The 18,686-nt window shown below is 37.8% G+C and overlaps 1 protein-coding gene across 2 annotated transcripts in view; it reads left to right on the top strand.

Annotated features, from left to right (window-relative positions):
- Window positions 1–18,686, top strand: part of LOC121371074 (gamma-aminobutyric acid type B receptor subunit 1-like) — a 113,525-nt gene that overhangs the window by 7,513 nt on the left and 87,326 nt on the right. The window contains exons 2-3 of one of the 2 annotated variants that reach the window (XM_041496703.1): window positions 14,473–14,789; window positions 15,493–15,636. In XM_041496703.1, the coding sequence (XP_041352637.1) occupies window positions 14,574–14,789; window positions 15,493–15,636 (360 nt within the window). In that variant the 5' untranslated portion in view covers window positions 14,473–14,573. The remainder of the gene's footprint in view (window positions 1–14,472; window positions 14,790–15,492; window positions 15,637–18,686) is intronic. The other variant, XM_041496704.1, reaches the window with a different exon arrangement.

Below are 18,686 nucleotides of genomic sequence, written 5' to 3'. Positions count from 1 at the left end.
TTCCGATTTACTCTACATCTAGCGTAGCGAGGTGTTCTGATTAATACTACTACTACTACTACTACTACTACTACTACTACTACTACTACTACTACTACTACTACTACTACTACTACTACTACTACTACTACTACTACTACTACTAATAATAATAATAACTATATTTAATGATTTACTCCAGCGACAAACTGGCCTTGTAGAAATTTAGTGACCTTCTGATAAACTAGGGGAGGGAATGTATACCGATACTGATGGAGTTTACTGCCAAATCAAATGATTAAATATGTCAGTAAGATCTCGATGCGTTTCGTTATTTTTTGTAAGTGGTCACTGGGAACTTCGCGGGTTTTCGCTAAAAACAGTGTCAGAATGACCATGTGTTTGACGTCCAATAGCCGATGATACTAAAGATAAAAATCAATGTGCTTTAGTGGCGTCGTTAAATAAAACAAACTTTACTTTTCAACATTCGTTTGAGCATCCTGAGCATTTGTACTGCATTTCTATTCATTGGACCAATTGATTGCTTCAAACCATTGAGAAACAGCTATGAAGCTAGACATGTCGACGTGCGCTCTGAACTTGCCCTCCCCACCTGGGGGGGACTTATGGCAAGCTTTGGAATGTTGTTGGAGTTCCGCGTTGCGTATACCGGGTCGCGGGCGACAGTGACTTTGGTGTACGGGGACGCGGACTCCCAATAAGAAGAGGAGAGGAAGAGGACGGAGGAAGGAACGCGCTGCAGGGGCGGCTCAGGGGGAACCAAAGCTGGCGGCTCAACCGCCAGTGGCAGTTCCGTCTGCGTCGCCGCCGTCCCCCCCCCCCCCCCCCCCCCCCCGCTTCACCACCGACGAGGAAGAAGACGCCACCGGCGGAATCGACCGCTTGGACAGTGCTATGACCCAGTCGCCGCCGCCTCGATACACTTCCACTCCAGCGCCTCTGGTGAAGCGGTCGACTATACAGACCGCTCCCGTTGAGAAGCGCCCTGCTGTTGTTGCGGCGACGGTGGCCGTCAAGAGGAAAGCAACATCTCCTGCAAGCCAGCCTGTCCGACAGACGACACCCCCGGAGGATGACATAGATACCTGGCAACTGGCCTTGGGGAAACTTAAGGCTTAGTACCGGGACTACGTCCAGAGTGACAGGACCGATACGGCGACGCTGAGGGGCCGGTTTTGCAACCAGGACTGGAGACCGCTGCCAGACGGGAGCCATTTCGAGCTCCACAACATTGGGCTCCAAAGCTCAGCGACGGGACTCAACATGACGCACTGGCGCCAGCAGACCTACCGACAAGCGATCCTCCTCTACGAGATGGACAGTTCAACAATCCACAGGATAGTCAAGACGATTTGTGGCGCCGGTTACCGCGTGGTCATCAGAGATCTGCTCTCCAAGAAGCAACTCGTCCCATCGCTGACTGCAACTCCGGACCCCGGCTCGCCGTAGTCCCCAACTTCTCCCCTAACGGCCTTAACGAGGCCACTCGCGTGAACATATAGATCGGACTTTAAACTTTTAGACATTCGTTCAAAATTTTATGTCGAAATTACCTTTTAAAAAAAAAAAAATAGTCTGATCCTCTCTTCTTTCTCTTCTCTATTTTTGAACTGTCCTTCGAAAATGCTCCAAATTATATAAATATTCGGCCGAGCAGTCAATTTATTTAATTTTTGGCTTGCAATTTTTTTTTTTTAATCCTACTAATTTCTTTTACTAATTGCTAATTTCAAAATTCTGTCCATTCACCCCCCCCCCCCCCCCCCCCGTTAAACTAGTTATCTATCTATCTAATTTCTTTTTGACCGCCCAATCTAATCTAGCGACCAAATTTAATGAGTAGATTTTATTTTTATTAATTAGAGATGCGCATCAACATTTTAAAGGCCCACTATTTAATTTTTGGATGTAAATTTCAAAACTGTCCCCTTAATTTTTTCTGTCCCGGAGCAAGTCACTGGCTATCCAGAGACAGGCCCCGGGACGGACATGCCCGAAACTCTAGTGGTATATGAGCATGTAAAAATTATTTGCATTCGCATTCAAACCAAGTGTGTACTTTAATACTGGATGCATACAGAATAAAACTAATATTGCAAATTATAAAATTGGTAAGTCTACCATTTATTAGATACACTAGGAAAGATAATATTCATAAAAAATTTTTTAAATGTTATTGTTGGACAGATAAATATAGAATCCTTTTCAATTTTCATTAAAAGAAATTGTTATAACTTATTTACTGGTTTCTATCTAATTAAGGTTCAACCAAGTCTGTCCTGGACCAGTACAGAATTTAAGTGTTAGTATGAGAGTAAACCTTCTGCCTGTTATTAAACAGCAAGGGGTCTTTTGTATGTACTCTCCCACAAATAGGTTAGCACAACTTGCCCTCAAAATTTTATAAATTTATAAGTTGCCCATGTAAAAACAAGCCTTTAAACACACCTATGTGGATAGTACTACATATTTCCTTTTTTTAATTAAGTTATGAAATAGATATAGAAAATAAAATGGCCATAACGGTTTTTGTCCTTTTGAAAATTGTATAATGGAAAAAAAAAACCCTTATATTTAAAACTGCACATAAAATATGCCCCCAAAACGTCACTTTTCTAGGGAAAACACTGATGAATGGTATTGTTGGTTTGCATAATGCAATTCTATACATGCATGCAGAGGTTATTTTGGATACTGGTAGTCAACACCTTTATTTAATATCCATAAATAAAATTATTTTCCAAAATAAAATGTTTTTCCTACCTACCTACCCTATATTTTTCCAGCATGTAATAGGAAACGAGTAAATATTTTTTCGGCCTTATGGATAAAGAATTGAAACTGATATGTTTGTGCTTATTTTGTTTCATTTAAAACAAGTACAATAATTTTAGTCTTCATCACAGAATGATATGATTTCTCCATGGACACAAACCTGTGAAGTGAATGTGAACTGACATTGTAACAACTATGGTATTGCTATTAAGAAAGAAAGAAAGAAGTGTTTTATTTAACGACGCACTCAACACATTTTATTGACGGTTATATGGCGTCAGACATATGGTTAAGGACCACACAGATTTTTTTAGAGGAAACCCGCTGTTGCCACATAGGCTACTCTTTTACAACAGGCAGCAAGGGATCTTTTATTTGCGTTTCCCACAGGCAGGATAGCACAAACCATAGCCTTTGTTGAACCAGTTCTGGATCACTGGTCGGTGCAAGTGGTTTACACCTACCCACTCAGGGTTTGGAGTCGGTATCTGGATTAAAAATTCCATGCCTCGACTGGGATCCAAACCCAGTACCTACCAGCCTGTAGACCGATGGCCTGCCACGCCGCCACCGAGGCCGGTTTGCTATTAAGAATTCTAACTGTAAAATGTCTAATAAAACTTGCACAAAAAATAATGTTAGAAGGCCTATTTGTAAATTATTCAAACTAAACAAATTCTGATTTATGTCTAAAAATATAAAACCAACAACATGTAAAGCATTGTAATTTAAAAACATAAATAATAATAATGATAAAAATTATCTATCCATGTTTTTTTCTCTTTAAAAATGATAAATTAGAAATTATTAACAATGTCCTTGTTTATAATTAAGATTTGTTAAACACACATAACCTTTTTTTTTTCTTCAGTATCACAATTTTTCTTCAGTATCACAATTATCTAAAAACAATTAAAACGTTCCAACACATGGGATGCACTTGACTTTCTCTGTTGCGGAACATTGGAAATATATATTTTTATATTATAGAAAGTTCTCTCTACTTGATTTTCATTCATGACACATCCTTACAATATGTATTACCATTATCTGGGGCAATTTAATTAAAACAAATTTTAATTAACTATCCAGAACCCAGTTTCATGTAGGCTTTACTCATACAAACAACAGGTGAAATGGTACCGAGTCTAGGTGGAAAACCCCTGTTTGAAATCAATTTTATTACCATTATTCCATGGCTTACATTGGATGACAAATTTCAGTCGACTAATTTTTGTGTCATTCAAAGTATAACAAAAATTTCAGTACTCAATTTTCCATCTCACACATTGACACTTATTACTTTTTTTTTTAACTAATGAACATGCAATCATCATGAAACATGAAAAACTTGGTTTCATCATCTGAATAGAAATCGGGCACTTTTCTTTTTTCTGTTTCCATTTTGTAGTCTGCTTGTCCTGTCTCAACAAGACAATAAATCAGGCTCTGTCCATACAAACAAGCATGGAATGGCTTCTAGCTTCAGTCCTTAAGGAACCGTATTAGTTCTGTACCTGGAATACAAAACTAAATTATAACACAAATGTATTCATGCCCAGTGTTAAAGCGCTCGCTTGATGCGTGGTTGGTTTGGGATTGATCCCCGTCAGTGGGTCCATTGGCTATTCCTCGCTCCAGCCAGTGCACCACGACTGGTACACCAAAGGCCGTGGTATGTGCTACCCTGTGTGGGATGGTGCATATAAAAGATCCCTTGCTGTTTATTAATATACTCTGTCAAAAAAGAAATGCATACGTGATAGGAAAAGAATAAAAGTGTTTGATAATGTTCCTGGAATGGGACAGCATGCCCAAATGCACCGTAAAACAAAATTAACGCACGTTGTGTGACAGTTGCAGGAAATCGGCGTGAAATGGTCAGATTTTGGCGAATGCACGTGAAACTTGGGAAAAGATTGGGGTAGTGATGGGTATTTAAAGCTGCAATGTTCGCAATGATGCCTCATTTCCATTTTGACATAGACGAGTTACAAGATGCCAAGACTAAGCCTGTCGAATCGAAACATTGCAACAGCAGGGGTCGAATTTTACGCTATTCCGCAAATAGTAAATTTCGAAACGGAATAGTAAAACAATTCTTCCAATATTCCGTCATGAAAGTGAAAATAAAGCATGGAATACCGAATATCGCCTGCGACTATTCCACTTATGCTTTTTCTTCAGCTACATTTTTCTGCAGAACAAATCCTCGCGCTACTAAGACCTTTCTCATGCACGTACCGGTACAAAATTAGCGTCTTTTTGATCAAGACTAATGTTTGGAGTGAGTTTGTTTGTAATTCCAGCTAGTACGCAGTAACATACATTGCATAGACTGGTATATAAACAATTGTTCATTACGCATTGTTGTACAGGGCAGGAAAACTAGTGGTACATTAATAATTGAAGGGATAGTACATTTTTAGACGAAATAGTGTTTTTTGAAATTCACTATTCCTTTGGGATAGTGGTAGAAAAAAAAAGGTTCAACCCCTGAACAGGCCGCCTCAAGTTAGGTGAATCGCAGTCAGCAGTTGCACGCCACATGAACGTCCATCGGAGCACCATTTCATGTCTCTGGGACAGGTACCAGCAGTTTCAATCAGCTGAAGACCGGCCCAGAAGTGGAAGATCTCGCATAACAACAGCAGCACAAGATTGCTACATCCAGGTTCTTCACATGCGTCACCGAACTGCCACAGCAACGAACACTGCTGGACACATACCTGGTTTGAGAAGGGTGTCTGCACAAACCATTCGGAACAGACTTCGAGAAGCTGGTTTATGAGCTAGGAGACCGTATGTTGGCCCCGTCCTGCGACGTCAGCATCGACATTTACGTGTTCGCTAGTGCACGAATGTACAGGGGTGGAACTTTGAAAACTGGCAGCGAGTATGGTTCAGCGACGAGTCATGTTTCCTTCTACAACGACGTGATGGATAACAACGTGTTTACAGATACTGCACTGAACATTTTGCCAACAACTGCGTCGCCCAAGTTGACAGATTCGGCGGAGGGAGTGTCATAATGTGGCGAGCCATCTCATACACCGGCAAAAGTGAACTTGTGTTTATACAAGGCAACCTGACAGCTGTACACGCCGTCACACGCTTCCCATTTTGGATTGACAGAGAGAACTCTTTCAGCAGGACAATGCCAGGCCGCATACGACACGTGTAATGGTGGATTTCAACAGAATGAGAACATTAATGTGCTGCCATGGCCATCAAGATCGCCAGATCTCATCCCCATTGAACATCTATGGGACGAACTGGACAGATGTGTACGTCAGCATGACCAGAGCCTCAGACGCTTCCGCAACTGTAACATGCACTGCAGGAAGATTAAGCTAGAATTCCACATGCCCGGATTCAGAGACTCATTCACCGATTGCTGCTTCTAGTGGCCACACAAGGTACTGTTTTCAGCTGTTTGGTGACGAAAACGCCTTCACTGCCGTCAGTCCATGGCAAGAACATTGTCACATTCTCGTGTCAAATTTGACTGATACGATCATAAATAACGAAATTATGCCACTTTGTATTAAAGTGATATTCCATGAATATTTCATCTGTGCGTTTCTTTTTTGACAGAGTATAGAAAAGAGTAGCCCGCGAAGTGACGACAGCGGGTTTTCTCCCTCGATGTGTGGTCCTCAACCATATGTCCGACGCCATATAATCGTAAATAAAATGTGTTGAATACGTAGTTAAATAAACCACTTCCTTCATGTAGCTAAGCTTAATATATTTTGCACTTATTTTTTATATATTTTACTTCAGGAAATTCTATAGTACTTATAGGCAGGGCTAGCCCTGGCACTCGCCAAATTCGCATTCAAAAAACAGTTGGCGAATTTTATTTTAATTTGGCGAAATAATTTTAAGGTAATAATTGATATTTTATTACAAAATAACTGAGTTTCTGCTATTTTTGAAGTTTAATAGATAATTTGGCGAAATTTTCTGCTGACCCAGAGGTAGCCCTGATAGGTACTTTAGTACTTAGTATTTGACATGGTATTTTTGGCACTTGGACTACTGAGAAAAAAACAACCTACAGCTATTACATAGTAAAACATCTATCAAATATTCATAAAATAATATTAAACTAATATTTGGGTGGAGGGGGTGTTATTGGGTTATTGTTCCTTTTCTTTCCTTATTTATAAATATTAAAAAAGTGTGAAATGACTCGGGCGAACTGGTAACCAGGGCAAAGCAACATCATAAAACATGTTATTAAACTATTTATTTATTATAATAATATTACTGGAATCAGTATAAAAATACCAGGTGTGTGTGTGGGGGGGGGGGGGGGGGGGGGGGGGGGGGGATTATGTGCAAACAAATACATGTATATATGGCAAAATTATTCAGGGTGTAAACAGGTTTTAGAGCGACACTACCTGGATTCCTATTTTATCCTACCAGCAATTAGAACCCCCCCTATAACACCTTCTACTCCACCCAAATATTATTTTAAGAATTGTATTATTATATGCATACGGTGGCGTCGTGGCAGGCCATCGGTCTACAGGCTGGTAGGTACTGGGTTCGGATCCCAGTCGAGGTATGGGATTTTTAATCCAGATACCGACTCCAAACCCTGAGTGAGTGCTCCGCAAGGCTCAGTGGGTAGGTGTAAACCACTTGCACCGACCAGTGATCCATAACTGGTTCAACAAAGGCCATGGTTTGTGCTATCCTGTCTGTGGGAAGCGCAAATAAAATATCCCTTGCTGCCTGTCGTAAAAAGAGTAGCCTATGTGGCGACAGCGGGTTTCCTCTAAAAACAGTGTCAGAATGACCATATGTTTGACGTCCAATAGCCGATGATAAGATAAAAACTCAATGTGCTCTAGTGGCGTCGTTAAATAAAACAAACTTTACTTTACTTTTAACACCTTCCTTATCATTGCTATAGTTATTCATTATAAAGGATTTTAGAAGAGAATCAACATCTGGACATTGAATGGAACATATAGCCTTTGCTTGACTTTCTTCAGTCCACTTAAATCTACCTGGTAATTTCTCATATTTATATCTACATTTATTTTGTACAGGTTTTTTTTAGATACTAGATGGACAACTACCTCTGATAGTAATGATAATGGTTTAACACACATATACAATATATTTTCAACAAAATCTTCTGAAGCAATCATGTAATCGATCATACTAACGCCATTGTATATATAACGTGTATGCGCCTAATGCATCACCGTATGTCCGACCATTAAGTATTCTAAGTTTAGTCGACATACAAAGATTGGTAAGTTTAGTGCCATTGGAATTCATTATTGTATCTTTGTTATTTCGATTACAACATGAGTCTAATAAGTAATCTTCTGTAACCGGAACATACTGGTCATCATCTTGGGGTATATCTGCAGTGCGAGCATTGAAATCACCACCTAAAATGATGTGACAGTCATTACTTGTTAAACTATTGATATCATTTTCTGTTTGTAAAAAAGGGTCTGTGGCACATGTCAAACTGTAGCTAGAATTGCTTGGTGGTATATATATTGATCCCAGCAAGACATCTTTTTGCAGTTGAAGCAGCTTTCCTCATATTTTCACCCAAAGAACATACGGACACTTTGTTTTGATAAGATGAACATACTGCTTCAGATGTTTCTTGAAATAGAATATAATACCACCTTTAGATTTTATAGATATTCGATGTTTTTTTAAAATATTCAAACGAGTCAATATCTAAACTATTTTTGGACTCCTGAGAGTGCCAAGATTCAGCTAGCGTAACAAAATCTAAATGCTTAACACAACGCAAAAAGTCAAAATCGTTCAATTTTTTCAAAACTCCAGAAATGTTCCAACAGGAATATTTAAACCTCATATCAATGTATAACGTTGAAAAACTAGTAAATAGATACTTGTATTTGTTATGTAAAAGACTAACTTATAATAATTATAGTCTTAACTAATTAATGAATGAGCATCAACCAGACTATATAACTAAATGTGACATTCTAGAAAATGTTATACATGCACATGTGTATATTTTCTAGTTCAGGAATCACTTTAAGAAAGCTTTCCACTCCATTGTTCAAGAAGAATGTTGAACTGCTGGAAGTGATGTTTCATCATTTCAAGCTTATCCATGGAGCTTTTGTTAATATCAGGCTGAGTGTCTTTGTAGTGAGACACGACGATCTTTGATTGTGTTCGCTGCGGCCACTTTATATTTTTCACGATGAGACTGGTACCCACGACACTTGGATGCAACAAGTCTCTGTAATTTTTCTGTTGTGGTGCACCATAGCGAGTGGTGAAATATTTTGTATGATCAATGAAACACCGTTGATGTCTTTGTTTCCTTTAGTTGGGATGATGGAGGAGAAATATATATGTGCATTGGTACTGTTGATCTTGTTGCTGCGATCAGTGCGTCCAAATGTTTTTTTTGAACAGGTTGCATGGTTTTGCATTGGTTGATAACCCAAGTGGAATGTATTTCGTTTAACTCTGTGGTTAACATGTTGTTGGTTAAGCCAGTCTATCAGCTGATGATATTTAAGACCAGGCTTACATATTATTTGACATGTGTCATTTTCGTGTGTTGCCATCTTAGTTGCATGTAGTCCTTTAATGACCGAGTCTCCAATGATTAAATGAGTAGTATCGTGTTTAATGTTCTCTGTACTGTTTAGTACCATAAACATCAACGTTGATGACGTCGACGCATCCTTAGGGGTCATACGTGGCGTTGTAGAGTTCTGGCCAAAGCCTGTAACTACTTCTATTTGTTCATACTCAGGTTTGTCTTCTAGTATTTCATATTTATTTTGTAATGGTAATGATGTAGATGTTAGGGTTTGTGATTGTTCATCAATGCAATACTGTACGGCTGCTTCAACTGATTTGATTAACGACGGCTGTGAAATGTCAACAAGAGTGTCACCTACCATGTTAGCAGCTTGTTCAAATATGGCTGGCAGTTCATTTTCAAGCCACCACGCAACCATCAACTGTCTACCCTGGACCATAACTTTCATTGTCGTGCGAAACAAATGAATCATTACAAGTTGTTCGCCTGTGTGATAAAGGACTTTAATTTTATCTTCCACGATAGCACCCTGCTCATCTTTTGACTCTATCCATTTTATTTCTAAACGAGTATCTTGTTCCATATTAATTTACTACTGTTTGTGGATATAGTGGTGTTCATTTCAGATGCCACATGTAATATATATATATTTTTTCTAGTGAAATTCTTATCATATGTCCATTAAAAGTCTTTCAAAACACAGGGTCACTGCAATAAATGAGTTTTAAAAGAATGATTTATTTGAAATAAGAGACCCTGGCTACGCAGGTGCCACTAAGCACAACCAGCCCATAGTATGTATATTCAAGATTAGTATTTTTATTTATTATTTGTTTTAAATATCATACATTGCATTTGTATACAATTTGCATAACACTGAGGTGTACATTAAATCAGACTGCACTGTAGGAACAACATTTTCAATTATGTTGTCACATCATTTCAGAACACAGAAGATCCTGATAGTGATAAAAACACCCAGTTGGGCACTTTAAAAAAAAAAACTACTATTTTTTTGGTATAGGTTGCATGGTAGCAAAGAAGAGAGTTCCGTGTCAGAGTTCGAGGTTCAAATATTTATGGAGTGAAAAACAGCTGTGGGTGTGATTGGTAGTAATATGTGGCATTGATTATTTGTGCAAATACTATTATCCATTGACAATAAATAAATACTTTTATTTGTTATACAGTTGTTAAGTAGTATATACCAGAGGTTGAAACAAATGTGGGTACCCCCAAAAATGGAACTGCAATTTTCAGCAAAAATGACGGTTGCTATTAAAAACATTAATTAAATCTCTTAAATGGTATGTTACACCCCCATCCCCACCCCCCATTTTCTTGCAGGTAGATTAGATGCGAGGTTCCACACTTTTTATTGTTGTACTTTGTGTGTGTTGATACGCTGCTTATATCAGTTTTATTACTAAATGTTAACATTATCGTCAATAGGAATTGATTTAGTCTATTAGAACCTATAGCATATATATATTTATATGTTGTCAGTCTTTTATATTGTGTGCCATTTACTGTTATTTGACAGTAATAATTGCTTAATTAGGTTACACTCAGGCATGGGAGTTCATAATGACTTTGACCTTGGCATTCATTTACTGTACACTGCTGAGAATAGAGTTTGAAAAAAAGTCCGTGTTGATGAATTGGAGATTTCGGCCCATATTTTTTACTTAAAATATTTGAAAGTTTATTTATCCAATGTGATGGACATGTCATATAACACTAATCTCATTTAGGATTAATAAGTCTAGGCAAAATGAAATAAGCTATTGGTAATAATTTATTTTTATTTAAAAAATAATGTTAGCTATTGATAGTGCGTTAAATGGTGGTTTGTTGCTTTGGATTTGTTTTAATTTTTATATTATTTATTTATATTATTATTATTTTCTTCTTATTGCTGTTGTTTCTTTGTTTTTGATACCCACACTCCAGCCCAACGATCTAACCCTGATATATGTATTGTTAATGAATTTTTCATGTATTATGTGGGGCCCTTGAACAATTATGTAACATTTTTTATACAAGTTTTTTAACAATCCGAGTCCCCTCTTAACAATTTACAATTTTAACCTACATTCTACCCAGAATTAATTTTAATGTTTTATAAACATTTTGATTTCTATATAAAGTTTTAATTTAGACAGTGTCATTAATTTAATTGTATTGCATTGTATTTTTTCCACAGGCTTTTCCACGGTTTTTACATAATTATGTACTTTTTCATTTTTAATGTAAATAATCATAGCCAATTGATGGCATTCTCCTGATATTGAACAACGTTGGGTTTTTTTTATATTCAAGTATTACTTCTTTGACCTTTTTATTTGAGTTCTCTTTTTCTAGTTTAAAAATAGGCGTGCACAACTTTTCACAAACACAGCTCTCTCAGCACTTGAGAGGTGAGGTTTTAAAAGTGTGCAGGGTATGGACAAATACCAGGAATTTCCCTGTTGGCTAAGTTGATAGAGCGCTGGACTCTCGTTCTGGGTTGGAATCCCCTCAGTGGAGGCTCATGTTTCTATTATATTACGAGTTTTAATAATCACCAATTATCATTAGCTATATTCTCATTTATTTTTCTTACCAATAACAAACACTTGAGGTGTCGATTGTTCTGCGTTATGTTCGAAAAGTTACTAAATATATTACCATTGCTCTAAATATCCATATTCCTTGTGGAACGGGATGCAGTCGATTCGTCCACTGGACAATTCGTCCACAGACGATTCGTCCACTGAAAATTCGTCCACTGAGGAACTCGAGACGATTCGTCCACTACACAAAATCAGTTCCGGACGATTCGACCACTGGGTTTTTATTTCCCTAGTACATTTCGTCCACGGCCTAAATAATGTGTACTACATGTACATGGGGGCTAAATAAATTATTAGATATATTTTACCCCGTATTTTTTTTTGCTGTGTCATAAATTTACAAAGGTGAAAATAAATGATATTGCATTAGATTACGCTTGGTAGATGTTTTTGTAACAATGCTCTGCAGACATAATTCTTTGGTGTTTCTATTTATTCGGTTATTGTTTGTTTCTATAATGTACGCCTTTCACGCTACATGTCGTAGGATGTTTTTAGTACAATATGCCCAGTAAAGATAATCTTTAGCCCTTCCCTTTCAACTTTTTTGGTTTCTGTTTACTTTACCAATTAAGTGTACAGGTGTACTCTATTGTGATATCGTGAAGTTGGATCCAGTAGCATCTAAAACAACACGCCTTATTTCAAAGCTGCACCGCTAACTACCTGTATGGACGGAATGAATGAATGAATGAATGTTTAACGACACCCCAGCACGAAAAATACATCGGCTATTGGGTGTCAAACTATGGTAATGCAAACAAATAAGGTGAAGATCAACATCAATATAAAAATTCAAGATTTAAATAAAAACACTGTAAAGAATTGTGCAAAAATAAAATATCATAGATAGATACTGACTTACTCAAAATTTCAATTTGTGCTGTATTGGCCATTCTCAAAGAGAATGTTACACCCCTGCACCACGGTGAGGTTACAGCACGCCCAGGGGTGTATGGACGGATGCAACGGCTGAAGCATAGGACCCGGCAGGGAGAATTCTTTGCCATTTGGAGACGCTACACCAGTGACGAAATTACTGCCAAAGAATTGATTCGTGCTGTTACGAGATTATCCATTCATTAGTCGGCTGACTGTTGGACGTTTCTCTTCCAGTGATATTTGAATGGATAATCTCCTACAGTGATTTGTGCAGTTAACAACGACGAAATGCCATTCATCGATTCTACACTGATTTAATTGACCAAAAACATTCGCTGGTGCATTTATACTACTGTCAAATATGTTAACTTTTGAATGACATTTGTTGTTTTGTTGAATTGTTTTTTAATGTACATTTAATTAAATTGGAATAGAAGACAATAAGTTTTAATTTTATTTCGAGGTTATTAGGCATATGGGGATAACGTGACGAGGGAGGGTACAGTGGATAGAATTTACGCCATTGAAGGAGAACATGACGGGAGGGGGGCGGGGGGGGGGGGGGTAATAAAGTCTTCCGACGCGGAGGCTTGCATTACCTATTTACCACATCGTGTACGAGCGAGTGGACGAATCGTCCGTGGACGAATCATCCGCATGATAATGAATACAAACAGTTAATAAAAACTGGATGGTAATGTTGAATTCTAACTCTATTTTACTTTTTTGGTTATAGTATACCACACAATAATGTTAAGAAACGATTACAATGTCAAAGAAATAACTATTAATATGTTTGAAAAAAATGCAGTCGAGTGGACGTATTGTCCGAGGTGAGTGGACGAATCGTCCGTGGACGAATTGTCCAGTGGACGAACCGTCTGGAAAGCCGTGGGACGAACCGTCTGGAAAGCCGTGGAACGAACTTTCATGGAGAGAATTCCGTTTGACAAAAGTTCAGGCCTCCCAGACCTTCTGTATTTCCTATATTTCGTTTTTTTTTTTTTTATAGGATCCTATAAAACTCCTATATTGAGATTCATTTCCTATATTTGACTCAATTGCTTTGCCAAAATGCCAGTGAATAAAATATGTTACCAAAGTATATTCACAGTGAAAGGCGGCCAGCCTGTCAGAAATTCAGAAGATGATTTGAATGTGGGAGATCTGTATCAAGTGCCAATCAAGATCCTGCTCACCTCATGAGATGAGGAGGATGTATTACTGATACAAGATGCACCAACTTTCAAAGTATCCTGGATATTACCATAGACTGCTGGCAAGCCTTGGTATATATTTGTTGAGGTAGTAGATGGTATCTTGTATACATACGCACAGTAAAAACATACCATTAGTAATGTAAATGTCTTTAGAAATCCGTGTAAAATGCCTATAGTCATGATAATTGATCCAAATTTTCCTATAAAACTCCTATATTTGACCTCAAAATTACTATAAAACTCCTATATTTTGGTATCCAAATTCCTATATTTCCTATATTTTAATACGTACAAATGGCTGGGAAGCCTGAACGTTTATCCAATTTCATAAATGATTTATGTCTATATGTATGCATGTTACACAGTGCCCCCAATCCAAATGCAAATTATTTATTTTCAGTTGGATACTTTAATGACCGAGTGTGGGTTGTGCAAAACAATTCTGGATAGCTCTGCCATTCGACATCAGAGTTAGACAAACGTAATTTCGGACAATCGAAAATGTTTGTTCTGCATTCTCTGGTCTTGTTGCTCTTTCTTCACGGACAAACTTTCGCTGTGAAGGATCTTTACATTCTAGGATTGTTCCCCATGGAAGGTGAATGGTATGGCGGAATACAAGCTCAACCAACCGCTGAGGTGGCTCTCGACTACATTAACAATGATTCAAATATGCTTCCAGGATATCGACTCAAAGTGATATGGAACAACACAGAGGTAGACCTACACACACACACACACACACACACACACTCTCACTCTCTCTCTCTCTCTCTCTCTCTCTCTCTCTCTCTCTCTCTCTCTCTCTCTCTCTCTCTCTCTCTCTCTCTCTCTCTCTCTCTCTCTCTCTCTCTCGTGGGGATTGGTAATATATATTTGTGGAGAAGCAAGACCCCCCCCCCCCCCACACACACACATGCATACATACCTGTACATGTGCATGCAGTCAGGCTTTCTGCCAGAAATTAAAATAACTTGAGGGTATATAATAAAAACAAAACAGACCATAAATGCCCGTACTATAGTCCATCCCACAGCGAACGCCGTTTTCATAGTATTGAATTTACTACACATTATTTATTTATGAGTAAATTGCACACACAAATAAACACTTTTAAGTTTCTTCTTATGTCAAAAAAAATATATATAAAAAAATAGAATGATGAGACGGACTATAGGTGGTTACAGATTCGAAAAAAAAAGAAGCATTAATTTCCAATATATTACGTACGCTCCATACCCGGCTGGAAAAAACCCTTTAGATTCATTCTCACATAATTCATTAATTTAGCCGGGGATTAATAAACCATGTTAGAGTAGTGGTGTCCTCAAAGAAAACACATTTTATTATTATTTATTATTATTATTATTATTATTATTATTATTGTAAATGGACTCATTTATCATTTGTTCTTTCCAGTGTAATCCAGGACTTGGGGTCAAGATTCTCGGAGATAATATTTGTAATACTAATAATCTAACATTCATAATGATGCTTGGTCCTGGCTGTTCAGCTGTAAGTGAGGTTATAGCAGAGTCAGCTAAATTCTGGAATCTTGTTCAGGTGACAGTTTTTCTATCTGGGTAAAATGCTATAAATATGTATAAAATGTATATTTACATAGAGAATAAGTAGTTAATGACGCAGGGTATTGACTTTATCCTGTGAAGGTAAGAATGAGAATTTCTCAGTCGGCCTGAACAGAATAAAGCAGATATCCCACGTCATAAACTAGTTATCAACTTTGTCCTGCAGACCATAAAAAATAAGGGGAAAAGCTATTGTTTCTGTTATTTTATCAACATTTTACGATGATCTAGAAGGTCAAATGAGCGTTTTTGTTCTGTAGGTATGCGTGTGACGTCACATGAGTGACGTCAAAAGTCATAATCTGCTAGTATACTTTTATGGCTTTGCTGTTACCAGCCTGCTGATAAATATCGAAGGTATTAAGACGTTTCGTTAGAAATAAGAATGGGCGGAGCGAAGCCTAGCGCATTCTTATTTCTTAGGCTTCACTCCGCCCATTCTTATTTCTGAAGAAACATCTTAATGCCATCTAACCAATACGTAGCTCGGTGGTAGACCAGGACGCTCGCATGAGGTACAATAGGTTTTATGTTGATACTATTCTCTGGAGCACAATGAAGCTAGTTTTGGTTATTAAATAATAACACAATTCAGTATTTGTAGTAAATGTCATTTTTATTAAATGACGGATAATTGTAATTTCAATTACTATATATATGAATGTACATGTATTTACATATTTAAACAATATTAACATGTACTAATTTATAACTAACCAAAAGGTGGCGTACAAACAAACCGCCCGAATATCGCAGTAAAACCCCAGCGAAAACCTGAATTAAAGGCAAAAAAACAACTGGGAAAAGCGATAGACTAGTGTACATCACTTAACTGTGCTTCACAATTACACAGTCACTTAATACGTCTTCCTAAATTACATAAAAGGAGTGTGAAAGGGGTGGATGGTGGAATAAAGCAAAGTTTTTGTTTATTTACCTGTGACCCGCGCGAAAGGCAGAATTTTTCCTCAGAGTGCAGAAGTCTTCTGATTGGTTAATCTATTTATTATTAATTGGAAGTTTGAGCGTGTACTAATTTATAACTAACCAAAAGGTGGTGTACAAACAAACCGCCAAAGGGCAAATACATGCCGCCCCACGCCACCCAAAATTGTGCTCCAGTTTTTAAAAGGTGCGACTCCATACACTTGTTACTTTCTGATAATATGCCTAACTTGGACATAGTTTACAATGATAGAACATTCAGAACATATTTTGTACAAGAAAAAAAAGAAGAAGAAGAAGAAAAAAAAGAGAACATTCAAAATTCTTTAAACATATAAACCATGGAGCAATTCCCCAAACCAGAGAATGTTAATTAATAATGTTATAGAGTGGAGCAGCCACATGCTGTACTCCTGCATAAGAAAATAACATACCATAAAGTAAAGTAAAGTTTGTTTTATTTAACGACGCCACTAGAGCACATTGATTTTTAATCTTATCATCGGCTATTGGACGTCAAACATATGGTCATTCTGACACTGTTTTTAGAGGAAACCCGCTGTCGCCACATAGGCTACTCTTCTTTACGACAGGCAGCAAGGGATCTTTTATTTGCGCTTCCCACAGGCAGGATAGCACAAACCATGGCCTTTGTTGAACCAGTTATGGATCACTGGTCGGTGCAAGTGGTTTACACCTACCCATTGAGCCTTGCGGAGCACTCACTCAGGGTTTGGAGTCGGTATTTGGATTAAAAATCCCATGCCTCGACTGGGATCCGAACCCAGTACCTACCAGCCTGTAACATACCATAAATGCAATCACATGTAAACTATAACTGAATTCACCATTCCTGAGAATGTTGTATTGTTGAGTGGAGCAGCCACATGCTGTACTCCTGCATAAGAAAATAACATACAATAAATGCAATCACATGTAAACTATAACTGAATTCACCGTTCCTGAGAATGTTGTATTGTTATTGAGCGGAACAGCCACATGCTGTACTCTGCATTTTAAGAATTAATAAAATGTAAACAATAATGCATCCACAAATCATGTAGTTTAAAAACAAAAACATAACCTATGTATTAAAACAGTAAGGACATTTTTAGTTCATATTGTCCAGTTTCTCAAGTTTGTACGGGACAACTACTGAACATGATGCCACTTTTTAAGAATGCAACCTTCAAAGTCTCCATGGTGTGATAATCACCTGTTAAGAGAGAGCCACATGCTGTACTCTCGTAAATTTGGTCACATGAAATATTTATTACAAATATACATAACATCTAAGTTCTAAGCTAAATTCAAGTTGCTACCTCTCCAGAGAGGTACTACATATATTAACATTAAATTAGTGGTTTTCACCTTCCACAAGTTTCCGACAAGGGCAGCCAAATGCTGAACCCCATTTGAAAACTTATGGTAAATTTTGAGCAGTGCAAGCAAACTGGGGCATTCAAAAGTGATTTGATGCTTTCAATATGTAGATGCAGCTTACCAGTTTTTGGATGACTCTCTGAATAGCCTAGCTGTGCATCTTCTGTTGCTGCCCCAATTCTAAAACTATGGCATTTAAAAATGCTGGGTTTAAATCCAACCAAGATGTCACATCTTTAATTGTTGGGAAATGTAAGAATAGGTGACGGGATACTCATTGTGGAACTGGAACAACGGTCAATCAGTATGAGTGTATTCAGTGCAAAAACGCCATGTAGTCTGGACTGGGCACATATCTGCACCATTTTGGGATGTCAAATGTAAATATAAAGGCTAATTGTTTTTGAAATGACGGAGTGTTATGTCAACAGATGTTGGACGACCCCCCTCTATATGAAAAGTGACATCCTGATGCTGGACAACAGAGCAGTAATCTGAATTTGTTTTGCAAACCACGTCACCCATTCGTAAAAAGGCATGGAAGGCCCAGAGGAAAATTGAACTGATCAGAAGTTGCACTGATTGACTGCATACTGTGTTTTAGCCCCCTTGTCAATCTAGCCAAAATATTCTTGATGATAGGCAACTGGGTATCCATTGCACCCCCAATATTTTTGCAACCCTTTATTATTGTGT

Source organism: Gigantopelta aegis, chromosome 4, assembly GCF_016097555.1.
Source record: "Gigantopelta aegis isolate Gae_Host chromosome 4, Gae_host_genome, whole genome shotgun sequence".
Taxonomy (NCBI): Eukaryota; Metazoa; Mollusca; class Gastropoda; order Neomphalida; family Peltospiridae; genus Gigantopelta; species Gigantopelta aegis.
Note: the sequence above shows the minus strand (reverse complement) of the source record. Positions and strands in the feature narration are given on the sequence as shown.